General features: G+C 48.1%; 1 protein-coding gene and 1 long non-coding RNA gene across 3 annotated transcripts in view; one reads left to right on the forward strand and one right to left on the reverse strand.

The window, feature by feature from the left end:
* The window catches only part of LOC109315369, a 24,262-nt gene extending 10,556 nt beyond the window's left edge, over nucleotides 1-13,706 (forward strand). The window contains exon 3 of the long non-coding RNA XR_002102491.1: nucleotides 13,695-13,706. This is a non-coding gene — a long non-coding RNA (uncharacterized LOC109315369). The remainder of the gene's footprint in view (nucleotides 1-13,694) is intronic.
* The window catches only part of LOC109315364 (allantoinase, mitochondrial-like), a 17,364-nt gene continuing 8,610 nt past the window's right edge, over nucleotides 6,075-14,828 (reverse strand). For both annotated transcript variants that reach the window (XM_019543038.1, XM_019543039.1), the window contains exons 4-12: nucleotides 14,653-14,767; nucleotides 13,421-13,567; nucleotides 13,015-13,060; nucleotides 11,769-11,862; nucleotides 11,200-11,386; nucleotides 8,986-9,124; nucleotides 8,020-8,192; nucleotides 7,422-7,454; nucleotides 6,075-7,058 (exon numbers count right to left, since the gene is read on the reverse strand). In XM_019543038.1, coding sequence (XP_019398583.1) covers nucleotides 6,897-7,058; nucleotides 7,422-7,454; nucleotides 8,020-8,192; nucleotides 8,986-9,124; nucleotides 11,200-11,386; nucleotides 11,769-11,862; nucleotides 13,015-13,060; nucleotides 13,421-13,567; nucleotides 14,653-14,767 — 1,096 coding nt within the window. In that variant the 3' untranslated portion in view covers nucleotides 6,075-6,896. The remainder of the gene's footprint in view (nucleotides 7,059-7,421; nucleotides 7,455-8,019; nucleotides 8,193-8,985; nucleotides 9,125-11,199; nucleotides 11,387-11,768; nucleotides 11,863-13,014; nucleotides 13,061-13,420; nucleotides 13,568-14,652; nucleotides 14,768-14,828) is intronic.

Genomic DNA, 14,828 nt, shown 5'->3' on the forward strand with positions numbered 1-14,828 from the left:
CAGTATGCCAGACATGGGCAACTGGTGCTACCTTAGTCAGAGGGGGCATGTGCCCCACCCAGTAACCAGTAGTGACCAGGTGGGGGGGGCCTGCAGCTAATCTTGCCAACTGTTGGGGAGTCCACCCATAGCCAATCTCACTGATCAGGAAGTGGCTGTGGCACTCCTGGAAGTGGCCATGGTGCTACATCCAGTGCTCCCACCCTGCTGCCCATCGCTTAAGCAGGGAGCGCGGCCGGTCAGGGAGTGCAACAGCATTCTTAGGAGGTGCACATGCACCCCTGTGCACCCCTTACATGTCATCACTGATTCAAGATGTGGCCTCACCAGTGCTGAATAGAGGGGAATAATCACTTCCCTCGATCTGCTGACAACACACCTACCAATGCAGCCCAGTATGCTGTTAGCCTTCTTGGCAACAAGGACATGCTGGTGGCTCACATTGAGATTATAGTTTATCATAACCCCCTGTTGCAGGGCAATTTGCTAATCAATTAAATAGCTAATTGATAGTTAATGAAAGAAGTGGGTCAGGCCTGGTCTTGTCAGGGTGGTTGCCTACAGCCCAACACTACCCTGATGCTAAAAAGAACTAATTAGCAAATAATCAAAGAGACCAAAAATAGGGAGAATAAAACCAATTATATTATACAACAATGAATGATAACAATATATACAAATGTGTGCCATGTGAAGAAGTATATGAGTGCCAGGTGCACAAACAGCAGATTGGCTGAGGAATGAGTGACAGTGACTGACATGTGGCACCTATCTGGTATAAAAGGGGCCAGATCATTGCGATCTGTGCTCTCCATGTGTGTAGGACTGACAGGTTGGTGCAGGTGAATGAGTGCAGCATGAGTTGATGATGAGACTGACAGAAAGTCATGTGACTCTGAAGTGTGGATGGAGACTGAGGCCCCAAGGGACCGATCCTGTCTATGGTTTCATAGATTTAATAGATTTCATAGGCGTTAGGGCTGGAAGGGACCTTGGAAGATCATCAGGTCCAGCCCCTGCCCCAGGGGCAGGAAGTCAGCTGGGGTCATAGGATCCCAGCAAGATAAACATCCAAACGTTTCTTAAAAGTGACCAGAGTAGGTGCTTGCACCACCTCTGGGGGTGTCTATTCTAGGCCTTGGGGGCTTGGACAGTAAAGAAGTTTTTCCTTATGTCCAGCCTAAAACAGTCTTGGAGGAGTTTGTGACCATTGGACATTATTATCCCTTGGAGCACTTTGGTGAACAGGCATTCCCACAGATCCTGATGCACACCCCTTATGAACTTATTGGCTGCCACCAGCTCACCCCTGAGCCTGCACTTTTCCAGGCTGAAGAGTCCCATGGCTCTCAGCCTCTGATCATGCATGTGGCTCACCTCTGGAATGTCTCAAGCTTCTCCACATCCTTCTTGAATTGTGGAGCCCAAAATTGGATGCAGTACTCCCACTACGGCCTCACCAAAGCTGAGTACAGTGGAAGAATGACATCCTGAGATGTGCTTGAGAAGCATCTATGGATGCAAACCAGAGCTTTGTTTGCTTTACCAGCTGTGACTTCACACTGGTGGCTCATGTTCATCTTGTGGTCAATCATGACACCCAAGTCTCTTTCAGCCGTGGTGCTAGTGAGTGTAGCATTGCCAAGCCTATCAGCATGCTGCGGGGTTTTTTCCCCGAGGTGGAGTACCTTGCATTTTTCCATATTGAAGGTCATCAGGTGATCAGTGTCCACCCACTTTCTAAGCCTATCTAGGTCAGCCTGGATCACTAGCCCATCCTCAGGTGTGGACACTGTACCCCAAAGTTTATTGTTATCAGCTACCTTGGCCAGTCCACTTCTGACACCTGTGTCCATGTGGTTAATAAAGACATTGAAGAGAACAGGTCCAAGGATGGAGCCTTGGGGGACACCACTGGTCATGGAGTACCCTGATGATTCACTTCCATTGACTACCATGCTCTGGGTCCAGCCTCAGAGCCAATTCCTCAGCCATAGGACTGTGATGTAGCTGAGGCCACAGTTGGCTAATTTTTCCATGAGGAGATCATGGGAGACCAGATCAAAGGCTTTTTTTGAAGTCCAGATATATTATGTCAATCTTTTCTCCCTTGTCCAGGTGATATGTACCCATTTGGTGAGTGTGCCCTTCTGTATGTAGCAGGCTTACCTTTTCGGAGCTTGGGTTGAATCCCAGGATTGAGGGTCTGCTGTTTGATTGGTGGAGCCTGCTCACCAATCTGGAGGCAGCACAAGGGAAGCAATGCCCTGCCCTTTTCCGAAGCGAGGGGGCAAGGAGCAGCTGGACCTGAATCAGAACTGCACCAGCCAGATCCGCAGAACTTTGGGAGAATATAAAAGGGGAGCATGCTCAGCAGGCTGGAGAGATATGACGAGAGATAGTGAGGAGAGAGGAGCTCCAGAGATGGTCATCCTCAGGACCCTGCTTGGGCTTCAGCGGTGTGTGAATTGGTGCATGGGGATCAGGCTGTAGGAGCTGCCTGAGGCGGCTTGAGCCTGCGAACCCAGCAAGCAGCTGGGCAGTTGCTGAGCATATTGGCACATGGAGAGCTGGCCCTGGGAGCAGCTCATGGCTGCTTGGGCCTCACCAGGTGTGCAGGTCAGCGCACAGAGAACTGCCTTGGAAGCAGCTCGCGGCTGCTCATGTTAGTCCCAGCCTTAGGCCGAGTGACCGGAGCCCCGCAGTGCGGCACCACTTTTAACTAAAAGAGCTCTGGTGCCCAGAGCAGGGCCCGGGAAAGGCGAGAACCCCCAGTGTGAGACCGGGGGGTCGGAGCCTGCAAGAGCTTGGCTCCCGCAAGAGAGAGAGAGCCCTGGGTGCCCAGTGCAGGGTGCCAGGCCATCGAGGACAGCTGAAGGCGCCACTGGGGAGACGGGATTGGCCATTGGGGAGAAGCCGACTTCTCCAGAGAGGAAGTGTGAGTCACTGCGGAAGCGGGTCCCACAGTGAAGGCTGACACGAGTGAGGGTGAGGCGGGTCTGGTACTTCCACCCTCCATTGTGGGAGGGGTGTATCCACATCCCAGGGCCCTAAAGGGGAGGGGTTTCAGGGAAACCCTTGGGGAGGGGCCGTGTGCACTCCCTAATTTAAAGTTGTTGTGTTAAGGGCTATATGGCTAGGGGTATTCTTTAAGTGGGTTTACATGGTTTATATGTCTTAATGTCTCAGTGTGTATATTGGTATTGTTATTTGTGAAGATTTAAAGAAATATTATTGTTAATTTACTTGGGTTATATAGGTTAATATCCCTATGTGTTAATTGTGTTGTATAGTTTGTAAGTTATTTGGTTATTGGAGGACAGGGCACACCCCCCAGATGTACGCGGGCTACATGTGTAGTTTGGTATGTGGTACTGTGTTATCTATATATTTGTTTTTCAAGGGGTCTTTGAACTGTATTGCAAATGTGCTCTCTCTGCTTGGATACTCTTTCAGCTCTCTGAAGGACAGCTGGAGCTGAAGAATGACCCAAACCAGAAGAGGTATAAGTCAAATGAACTCACCAGTATGGGGAACTGGAGATGGGGATGGCTGCGTCTCTCTCAGCCTTTCAACCACTTAGTGTGGCTTAGGGAACGCCCCTCAAATTGCACTATGAATTCAGTGTTAAATCTGCCCTGTGTGTGTTAAAATAGGTTGAGGAGGTTGGTAACATTACATATTTATGGATGTGTCCTTCAAAGTATTTTTATGGGTTGTTTTGCTTGGTGGAGGAATGGAGGTGATGGACAGCATGTGTAAGTAATAGTCCAGCAGGTTGTTGAGCAGTTCTTTGTTTTTGAGGTGCAGTGGTCTGTGCTTATCTCTGTTTTGAGATGTTAGAGTATCATGCTTTTGAAACATGCTAAGTCACTTTGTGGGTACAGGTAACTGGCTGTAAATTAGAGGACACATTTGAGTCTGCCTGCAAGGGTCAATTCAGTGGATGTGAAAGGTCAATTTATGTGGGTGGTTGAAAGGTGTGATGTTTTAATTTTGAGTTCTAGGGATGGAGGTGGAAGGGAAGGGGCAGAGGGTGGAGATCTGCTGGTCCTACCCGACTACCTCCATTTTCAGTACCCAGAGATAAAAAGATGACAAGAGTTAAGACACAAAAGATGAATGAATATTTGTGAGCTCCTTGAAGTCTTTAAATGAAGGCATTGTGTCTAGGATCCTGGCCCACCGTACTCCCTTTCCATGTCCCCCAGACATCAACAGCCAAGCCACCTGATTTTTGTCCCCACCACTCTACAGATATAAGACAGATGTGGCACCAGTTTCTAGTAAGAAGCAAAATGAAGGAAAATCCTGCCTGCAGCCCCATCTCCCAGCTTTGTGTGATACCCTCTGTCTCCATTTTCTAGATCCCAGAAGGAGAAGTAGGGGACCAGAGATGGACAAGCCATGAGGAGAGAGGAGCAACAGCCAGTGAAACAAAGGTGAATAAAAAGGGCTCTGGAGACAGGGACCTCCCTGCTTTTAGCTCTTGTTCAGGCATTTTTCTGATCTGCAGGTGGGACTGGCTGGCTCATTTGACAGTGGAGCAGCAGGACCACCCTGTAAGCAGGGTTCAGGGCTGAGCTTCTGAGACTGTTTTGCTTGTTTGCTGTCCCTTGGGAAGGTGATGGTCCTGGTGACAGCCATTTGCAGTAGGAATGACAGTAGCAGCATCACTGCCTCACCACAAAGGAGCAGGGGCCCGAATTCATGTCACAGGCAAGTGGCAGTGCTTGGGGTTTCCAACAAGTCCAGTATCCTGCCCAGGTTTCCCTGCTCTCATTTGAGAGTGGCATTGAGCCTGGTGCTCACTTTGTGCAGCTTGACTTCCCTGTAATCAGGGCTTGGGCACAGCACCAGAGCTGGCTGCCAGCTGGAAGGCTGCCCTTTATCCAGGCTATGAAGCCCTGCCTCCCATTCATAGGAGAAGTCCCCCAGAGTTTTACTAGTGTTTGCTTCCTTCTGATGATGCTAGTAAGGTCAGTAAATCCATGATTTTTAATGGTAGGTTTCAGGAAGATAGCTGAAGGTGTAGGAGGGGCTGTTAGGCTAGGTCATGCTTAGGAAGTTCTTTAGTAATTTGCTGCTTAAATCAAACAACACAGACCATGACGAGAGACTACTGAATGAATTCTTAGCTACCAAATGGAACTAGCTTTGTTTTTTCCCCCCCTATTTGAATTGTTTCATGATGAGAAAGTGCGTTTTCAATCAAACAACAGTTTTCATGGAAAGCACTTTCTATGAAAATGTCAACTTTTCATCAAAACCCAAGTGTTTTGGAGAAAAGGCAGAAATGTTCTGTGCTTGATAAAAATAAATCACTCAGGATATTTGATGCATCAATAAGGGCCTGTTTCAATAGCTGCTGAAATCCATTTTCCACATTTTCATTGTCATGGGCCTTGGATCAGGACTTAGGAAAAGAGTGATAAATTAGATTATACGGTTTGCCTTGTAATAGCCTGGTCTCTCCCCTTCAGAGGGGGTGGCCAGGCCTGCTGACTAGCTTCAGCTGTGGAGAAGTTGCTAATAAGGCATTGACTCACTGGGAACTTAAAAGTCCCAGAGGAGAGTGGTGAGTGATGGTGAAGGAACAGTTTGAAGAGCAGGAGGCAGCAAGCTATGCTTCCTGCATAGAAGAGCTACTGTGATCTGGCCAGAGCCAAAGGGGTGTCCCCACCCCAACAGGACAGCAGGATTTTATTTCTTGCATTGTTTGCCAGCAGTCACTACTAGGCCAGGCAACCTGCTTACAGCCCCATCATTTTAACAGTCTATTCTAATTCTTTTCCTATCTTAATCACCAGGGGCAATAGCATGGTAGGGCTCTGACAAAGAGAAGGAGCATATGACCCCTTATAGGAGTCTTAATAGTCAGTCACTATTGTAGCCTTGGTACCTTCTTCATTAAAGGTGCTTCTTCCTAGCGGCAGCCCAGGAAGTAACAGCCACCCTGACTATTCATGATTTAACAATAGCTGCACTCTATCATAGAGAAAAATGGGAGGTGAATGGCCCAGCCACAAAGCAGGCCTACAGCAAACAAAGGCTAATTACAGTGTATGCAAAAAATAGTTGAACAGAATAATGAATTATTCATATGCTGTAAAGGAACCAATGCAATGATCTGCGGTGACCTCACATATAGCATGCAGGCTGGAGAATTTTACCTAGGTAGTTCTACTCAAGTCAGATACGGCAGTTGTGGGTAGAACTAGAGCCTATGTCCTTGACAGGCAGCCAGTCTTCATATGAAGCCTCCAAGCAGGGAGGAAATTATTCCAGGCCGTAGAAATTCGCTCGAGTGGTCAGTTTACCTTTGCTGTTAAACATTTGCCTCTTTTATTTCCAATTTGAGCTTTGCTGACCTCAGCTTCTAGCCAACAGATCTAGCTGTTGCCTGCTGCAGAACCTTCTAGGATGAGCTAACAGAGTTAGAATTCGGCGGAAGTTAATAAACTGACTAATCACCAAGCCTAGTACCTGTCCACAAGAGGCATTGCATTAGCTTGACCTGGCTTGCCCAAGTTCTGTATAGATTGGGTGCTGATTGAATCAGCTCTTAGATAAAAGTGCCCAAAAAGCCCCACTGAAGTACATGGTTTACACAGATGCTGCACAGCTGAGTTGAACTAATGTACTGCTTTTTCTGGTAAAGCAGTTTTTTTCCCCAGAAAAGGCACCAGATCAGGCAATGTCTATAGCTACCCACTGGCTCTTTTTGTTTCAGGCATGAGTTTATGGAAGCACACTAAGGAAACTGCCATGCCTTCTGCTTCCATGGCTTTTCCCCCTCCTACCCACCCCAAGGAGTCCTCTTCTCTTTCCAGATCCGTATTGGAGCTTCTCATAGGGTTGGTTGGTCTCTTGGTCCTCCCTCTCCTCCTTTCCTTTCAGTAGTATGGGGAGGTGATTCTTGTGGATGTTTTTCTCTGAGTCAAAAGCAGGTCTCCCTGTGGCTTGGTTGAGAACTTCCCTTTCAGATAAGCCAATCTGCCACGTACAAGAGTAGCAAACACCTCTCCACAAAGCCGGAAGCCAAGATATGGGTTTAGCTACAACAAAAGCATGGCAAACAGTTCAGGGAAAGGTCTGAATCATAATGCTTTAGCAGGAGTTTCTATTTGGGACAACTGGCATGGAGGGTGCACACCTTTTCACCTCCATAAGGTAGCCTTCTGGGATACATTTCTGGACAACATTAGTTGCGCCCTGACTAAATCCAGATGGAATCTGGAATCCTGACAGTGTCTGATACCCCCTGTTCTGTACCCCTGTCCCTGGAAATGGAAGCCACAGAACGTGCATGTTACACAGGAGGCAGTGGTACAGGTTACCGTATATAAAGGAGGAGTTACATGGTGCTTGGGGGAAGAGAGATACATTATGTGAACAGAAAATGTCAGCGATTTTTGTACCTTGTTCTTATGGTGAATCATGTTTCTCTTCACCTAAAAATTGAGAGAGGAGACACTTAGATGGATTTTATAATGGATCCCAAACTGCAAGCATCTGTGCTACTCTATAAAAAAGGCAGTTTTAAATGTCATCGTCCTGGACCTCCTCAAGAGGGAAAAGAAACTGAAGTTCATGTAACTTCTCAGTGTAATGGGTCACAGGAGATGAAAGAAGCTACCATTGAAACATCCTCTCCAGATCCAAGTCTAGCACATTTGCCCTCTCGTGAATTATGGCAGCGCTTTGCATTTCAGTGGAATGTTATAAGCAGGGATCCAGTTTTTTTCTGATTAAAAAAAAATCCCCTATGTTTGGTTTATATAAATGTATATATAGTGGTGTTTCATTTTAATCACTCAAAAATGTGGATTTTGGGTTACTTTTTTAAACCAAATTTGGTGATTTTTTTTTGATCAGAGAAAACCAGTATCCCTGGTTATAAGAATTCCTCAAGCCAAGCATTCATCCCATTTTCCCATCTGTTATTGCACTGCTTTCTTAGCCTATTCACATGCCCCTTAAGTGCATCTCTCTGCCCAATTCCTTCCCCATCAGTACCTCAAACTCCTTGTCCGGATCCCAGATCACCAAGTCAGCATCCATTCCTGGCCTCAGTGACCCTTTCTGGTCTTCCAGTCTGCTCAGAGCAGCAGGACTTGTGCACATCAGTTGCACCAGGTCATGGAGGGAGAATCCCCTGGATTTTGCTGAGGTCCAGAACAGAGGGAGCCCTGCACGTGGTTTCCAGCAACAGTCAGGACATACATACATAGGTCACAGTTGTTAAATGAGTCAGTTCTGGCTATGTGGCTTGCTGTTGCCTATGGTTTCTGAGGCTGAGAAGGTGGAAAGTTATATACTTCATCTGAGAGTGATCAGTCTCCATGTTCTATCTGTGCTGGGGGCAAATGGCCTTTTTTTAAAGCTGTGCTCCATTAATTGTTTTTTGCCCAAAGGGCCCAATATCAATGACCAGTGATCAACCACTGGGCAGATGCTGTGCAAACTTCCTCCCCATGCCTCTGCCAACCTGCCCCAGGTAAATTCCTGGGCACAAACCTTACTGCTTTTCTTTCCAAGTGCCAGGTACACATCCTTCAGTTGCCCTGAGGGTAAAAACCTTCAATGAAGCACATTGGAATTAACATCTAAACATAGAAGCAAGCTTCTTCCCTGGGGCAAAGAAAACAGAAAGCACTCAAGAGCCACATATGATGGACTAGTCCCAGCAATGGGAGTTGCTTAAATAGCAGGATGCTGGATCTGGTGCTGAGAGGAAAGAACAAAGCAGATGACTGTGCTAGACATCACTTCAGCTTTGGAGGGATAGGGCAGCATGAGATGGGGAGGGAGGAGGTGGTGGGAAAGCAGAATAGACAGAGCACAATGATTGAAATCATCAGGAGTATCAGAAGTGTCTTCTGTTGCAGCCCCAGAACCTAAGATGACTTTAAGGTCTGGTAGGTATACCCTGCATCTCCCTGATTCAGTACAGCCAGGCTGCTCTGGTCCATATCATCTCACCAAACTGCAGTGAGGAAATCCCTCCTTGAGCCTTGAAAAAATCTCCTTCATCCAGGTGTTTCAGGTCTGGTGGGCAGGGATTGTGTGCTGAGACAACCATATCAATCAGCCCTTCTTGCAGAGCTGCCCAGAGCTGCTCCTAGAGCCCAGAGAAAGGGAAAGGTTAACTCCACTGCTGGCTAGATCAAGCTCTCCTCCTCCTCCTATGGAGGCTAGAGAATGGGTTTCTGAAAGCAGGCAAAGATTTGCTTCACTTAGCAGGAAGGGGTCATTATTCCACTCATAATTCCTGATTCATCCTGCCACGACATCCAGGAGCAGAGTCCCTCTTAAATGGCAAGCATTTATGAAACTGCTAGAAGACACAAGCAAGCAAATTCTGTACAGCTTGAGTTCCAGCTTTGTCTCCTGTTTATCCCATATTTAGGGACCTACCAAATTCATGGCGGAAGTGGGGTGCACCATAGCTCTTTTAATCTTGCAGGTTCCCCCACGCCTCACCTCCTGTTGATTGGTGGAGGGGACCCACTTGCGACTTGCTTCTGATCAGCGGGGAGGCGAAAACTGCAATTTTAAATATGGTGCTGTTTTTGCCTCCCACCACTGATTTGCTGGGGGGCCCCTGATGGCCCTGCTGTTTGCTGCTGACTGGTGGGGAAACAAAAATGGTGTCAGGTTTAAAACTGCAGTTTTAGCTTCCTTGCTGATCAGGAGGGAGTGGTGGGGTACTCCGCTAACCAGCAGCGGCGGGAGGTAGAGCAAGATGCACGGAGGGGACACATGCAAAATTAAAGGAGCCATTGCACACCCTACTTCTGCCATGAATTTGGTAGGTCCCTACCCATATTGCGACTGAATAATGTGCCAGAAGTACATATAAACTCACAAGAGTTGGCAATAGTGCAAAGCTAAGGGCCTCTCTCTATAACCTTTTTGATCTACCCACTGCCTCTGCTGACACTGGTGACTGCTTAATCTTTCCAGAAACTGTATTCCTTTGGCTTCAGAGACTTCGCACTTTTCTGCTGCCTCTACAGCTTATCTGGCAGCTCCTTTGGTGGTACATTCTCTTCACCCTGTCACACTGGCAACATGTAGGGGGTGCACACGGGTGCATGTACACCCCCTGAGATTGGCGGTGCACCCCTTGTGAAAAGCACCACCAACACTGATGCTGCCTGCGGGCAGTCGGTGTTCACCCCCCCACCGACACCACTGCCAAGACCACTGCTGACACTTTGGCCTGCCCCCACCGCCAGCACCACCATGGCTGCCTGCAGGAGCTCCCCGCTTGCTGCTGCCATGCCCCCACCGCCAAAAGCGCTTCCACCTGCAGGCAGTCACCGTGCCTGACCAGCCTCTGGGAACACATGTCGTTCATGCCCTGTCAGTGCCCATTAGAGATGTGACCATAGCCTTTCCGTCTTTCTTCTAACATTGAGTGTCTTCATCATCTATCAATGATTCATCTAGTGCGGTTTTGTGTAACAAACCTGAATTTTTTGTCCAACTTCAAACCCTCTAATCAGATGTGTAGTCATATAGCAATCACATCTGTTCTTACTGTCCCACAGACTACTGCTAATCCCACCCCTTTCCCTTCTACCACACATCCCAAATCTATCTCTGTCTCTGTTGCTATGTCTGAAACCTTTGTTTAAGCCTTGTTCATGTACCAGCTAAATAGATGCTGCAGCCCTCTACTTCTGACATTCACCTCACGACCACCTCCCAAGATGGCACCGTGCTTGCTCTAAGGCAGTGGTTTTCAACCTTTTTTCATCTGTGGGCCCCTAAAAAATTTTAAATGGAGGTGTGGACCCCTTTGAATTATAAGTGTGGGTATTCACATATTTCTGATTGATAATAGTCGTCTTTCATGAACCCCTTAGGCATAGTCTGTGGACCCCCAGGGGCTTATAGTTCAAAACCATTGTTCTAGGCAATCCTTATTCACAATATGGTGACAGAAGCATGAGCTAAAGATCAGCCTGGAGCATGAGACTGAGAGCCAGGACTAAAAAGGAAGTGGAAACTATAGAAATTAAAGCAGCTGCCTTATTAGCCCAAGCTGATTTTTCCTGTCTGTGCATAAAAGGTTGCCTTTTTCTCTGCCATTGCTGGTATCCTCATTTCCTGACTTCTGTTATGTTTACAATATTTGATTTTTTTGAGATAAGACTTCACAAGGGAGCAACCAGTGCACCCCATTACCCGGTTGTTCTTGCTCCGGATAGGGGGGCGGCACTTGTAGTAGGTGCCTCCAGGTGGGATGTGTTCAGAAGTCAGGGTGAGGTAGTGGTGAGCTGTCTCCACAGTAAGTGGTGCACCCTTCTGACGAGCCTCCCTGATGATGGGCAGGGCTTCAGCAGAGGAGAGGTGGGCAATGTGGCAGGGCATCCTGTCAGGAGAGAATGTGAGAGCATTACACAGCTTTTTTACTGAGATTGTGGTTTCCCTCCTTGGCTTTTGCTGCTGGAGAGCAGAGCCTCTAGGTAGGTTGCTGAACCAGGAGGCAGCCTGGTCAGCTGAGCCTGTGGATCTGGATAGGTCCCAGTGATCAGATGACATTAGTATACATTCCCAGGGTGACCACTGCAAGGCAAGTGGCTAAAGAACCCTTTTTTTAAATAAAGTGGCAGCTAAAAAACAAATCATTGAGGCCTGCAGAGGGGAACTTCAGAGACCCAAACTTCTGTCTCCACAGCACCCACACACCCTCCCCCCGATCGGCTAGCCCCCTCTCTGAGAAAGGGAGAGTTTGTAAACAGGCTATTTCTTACTTGTACTGGAGGCAGAGGTCAGCAATGGTGTGGATGGCCTCTATTTCCATGGCATCAGGGCAGGAGTCCAGGAAGGATTTGTACTCAGCTGGGTCTGCACAGACACAGGGAGGATGATGGAAAGAGAGCTATATTTTTTGCATATAGAGGCACATGGCATTTATGCTCATTTGCTGCTGTTCTTAGTGAGCTGCTTGCTCCATTTGGGACTTTGACCCATGATGTGTCAGGGGTGCTGAGCTACCCAGGAAAGGTTAAATCTATTGAGATGTCATCTGTGAACCACCAGCAGGTTCTTCCTTGCAATGTACTTCTTTCTGCCTCTTGAACTTGTGTGTGTGTATGTGCATGCATACACATGAACACGCACGTGCACACGCACACACACACACACACTTGTGTGTACACCCTGCACAGGTGAGGATAAAGGGGCTTGTGACAGGGGCCTTCTAATCCCATCACTTAAGGGCAGTCTGCTTACTTGGGGCTCTGCTTCCTGGGACTATAAAGGGGTGCAAACCAGAAGGCAGTTCACTTGTATCTTTTCAGTTGATGACGTAGGAGCTCCCTGGAAGCTGACACTGGGAGTACAGGGGACCAGGGAAGGCTGTGGAGAAAGTAGCCAAGGGCGGGTGGCTGTGAGCTGAAGTAGGATGGAAGTGAGGATGTTTGCCTTAATAGCTGTAGGGAGGGATTCAGAGGCTGTTGATTGCTGGGAGGAGAATACGGTCTGTTGGACAATTCTTATAGTCATTTAGGGGCCTGCACTAGGATTTAGTAGAGCTGGATAGATCTGGGTGGCAGTGTGCTTGGGTGCTGCAGATATCTGTATTGTGTACCTTTGGGCAGTAATTACCAAGGCTGAGATTGGTTGGGTGTCTAGTGCCCAACGAAGGTTGAGTAGGTGCTGGGGTGTGGAGAGGAACAATTAGGCCTTGCAGGTCCAGCTCAGGTCAGTGTAAAATTGGCCCTGTGAACTTGTTACGCATTGGTAGCAGAAGAGAGCTGTGTGGATGGAGCTGTCTGGATTGGTACTAGAGGTTGTCTAAAGGCATCCTGGACCTCAGGAAGGGATTGGCTGAGGACAAGTTGGCTGTGGACTCTTTAGACTGAGCAGGAGGGAATCCCTGCCTGTTACAGGCCCTTGGCATAATGATAGTTGGGTCCATTTGTTTTGTAGGTTGTGTAGCTGAGGACAAGACATATAGTATGGCCTTAACTCTCTATCTGAGTCTTTACCACATACCCTCTGCCACAGGTTCCCACTGGCCCAGATCCTGCTCTGCGTGGAACTGGAAAGCAAAGCCAAACAGAGAGGCAGGTTAATGTGGTTGGGGTAGGAAGCTGCCCATCTAATACCACTCTGCATGTCTAATGCCTTCACTCCATGCTTGTCTGAGGCAATGGTGAAGCACCTGTCCTTTGAGCCCCTGACCTATGCAGTAAGGGATCCTTGCTGAGCCCTAAACAGATGGGCCAATCCTGTCCTGTTCCACCCTCTTCTTTGTGCTGTCAGTTATGCCTAAGCTACATGCGTGTAAAATGATGCCTTTCCAATTTGGTGTCATTGAGGGTTGAGTCCAGGGAGAGGCTGTAAACTGGGACTAGGACTAGAAGAGACGGGATTGAGGGGCTTGGGGAGGGATGCTTACCAAGAGGACACACTCTGTGCCTTCAAGTTCATTCATTACCATGTGCAGGTCTTGGAGGCAGACACTGGGGAACTCATCCTCACTACATCCAGTCAGGAAGCACTTGAACCCTGGGACTCCAGCCTGCAGCATCGGCAGGAGCTCAGCCTACAGCAATTCAAAAGGATGCATTCTGGTTTTGGTATCACTTTGAGCATGGGGCTGGCCATACAAAGCATTTACAGGTGTTGCCTCTTGAGCCCTAGCGCTCAAGTGCTAGTCAGGCCCACTGCAGATAACTTAAGCAACTGAGACACGTAGTGTTCAATGTTGTCAAGGTATCAAGCCACTGACACACAGTCAGGGCTTCAGGGTGTTCCAGCAACACAAACCAGATTCAAGCCAATGTTTGACACACTGAATGCTGTTCACAGGGTGTGGGAAGCTCAGGCCTTGCCAGTGATTTTGTATGCCTGTTGAACAAGCTTGTTTCACAGTGGCTAAAGCCAGTAGTTTGTTATAGTCAAATTCCAGTTGACTTTGAAGGTTGGCGCACCCTTCCAGGGGCAAATCTTTCAAGTCCCCAGGCTGCAGGTCTGACTTGCACTGATAGCCATGTTGCAGCTCTTTCACTTGGCCATCACTGACAATCTCAAGGTGTTCTCCTGTTGTATTCGGGATTGAAGGATTATTATGATCACTCTTGATTTGTACTGCTCCACTACTGATAACCTTGAGGATGGTGTGAACCAGCATGTGCCTTCCAACAGTTGCCTGCTGGACCAGCCCAGACTCTTTAACATGGCCAAGAAACTAAGTAAGAGTCTCCTCTCAGCCTTCAAGGGAGATGAGGCTAACTGCTCTGCTGAAGCAAATGGGAGTTTTACCAGTAAATATCACTGTTGTGAGTGCCTACAGGGTGGTTAACTCAGCTGAGAGGAAGACCTGTTTAGCCTGATCAGCTTCCCTTGCTGTATGTCATGACCTGTGGTTCATAAGCAATATTTCTTTGGTGGGTCCAGACCACACTTTCAAGCCTGCTCAGCATACTGGGTTGGCAGTGGGTGCTGAGCAGGTCTGAACTTCTGGTAGGCACTGAGCACCTGGCCCATGGAGCTTTGCTTTTTGGCACAGTAGTGCAGCTGGATCCCACCCTTGAATTATCCAGAGAGTGGGCAAGACTTGGGCTCTGTCCTTGTTCCCTGTCTTACTAGAAGTATGTGCAATTGCATTCCTGAATAACCACCACTGACCTGGTTTCCAGGGATGACACCACCCCAGAAAGCTACATCCACATGGCACTGCCCTCTGGCAGACTTCAGCTTGGCATCAAAGTTTGCCATAGTTGTGGTTGGGGGAAGACAGTTCCTGGAAGGCACACAGATAGGACAGGTTATCCCAGTGCAAACGTCTTCTTGGCATGGAGTCC

The sequence above is a fragment of the Crocodylus porosus genome, unplaced genomic scaffold (assembly GCF_001723895.1).
Source record: "Crocodylus porosus isolate Cpor-Errol unplaced genomic scaffold, CroPor_comp1, whole genome shotgun sequence".
NCBI lineage: Eukaryota > Metazoa > Chordata > Crocodylia > Crocodylidae > Crocodylus > Crocodylus porosus.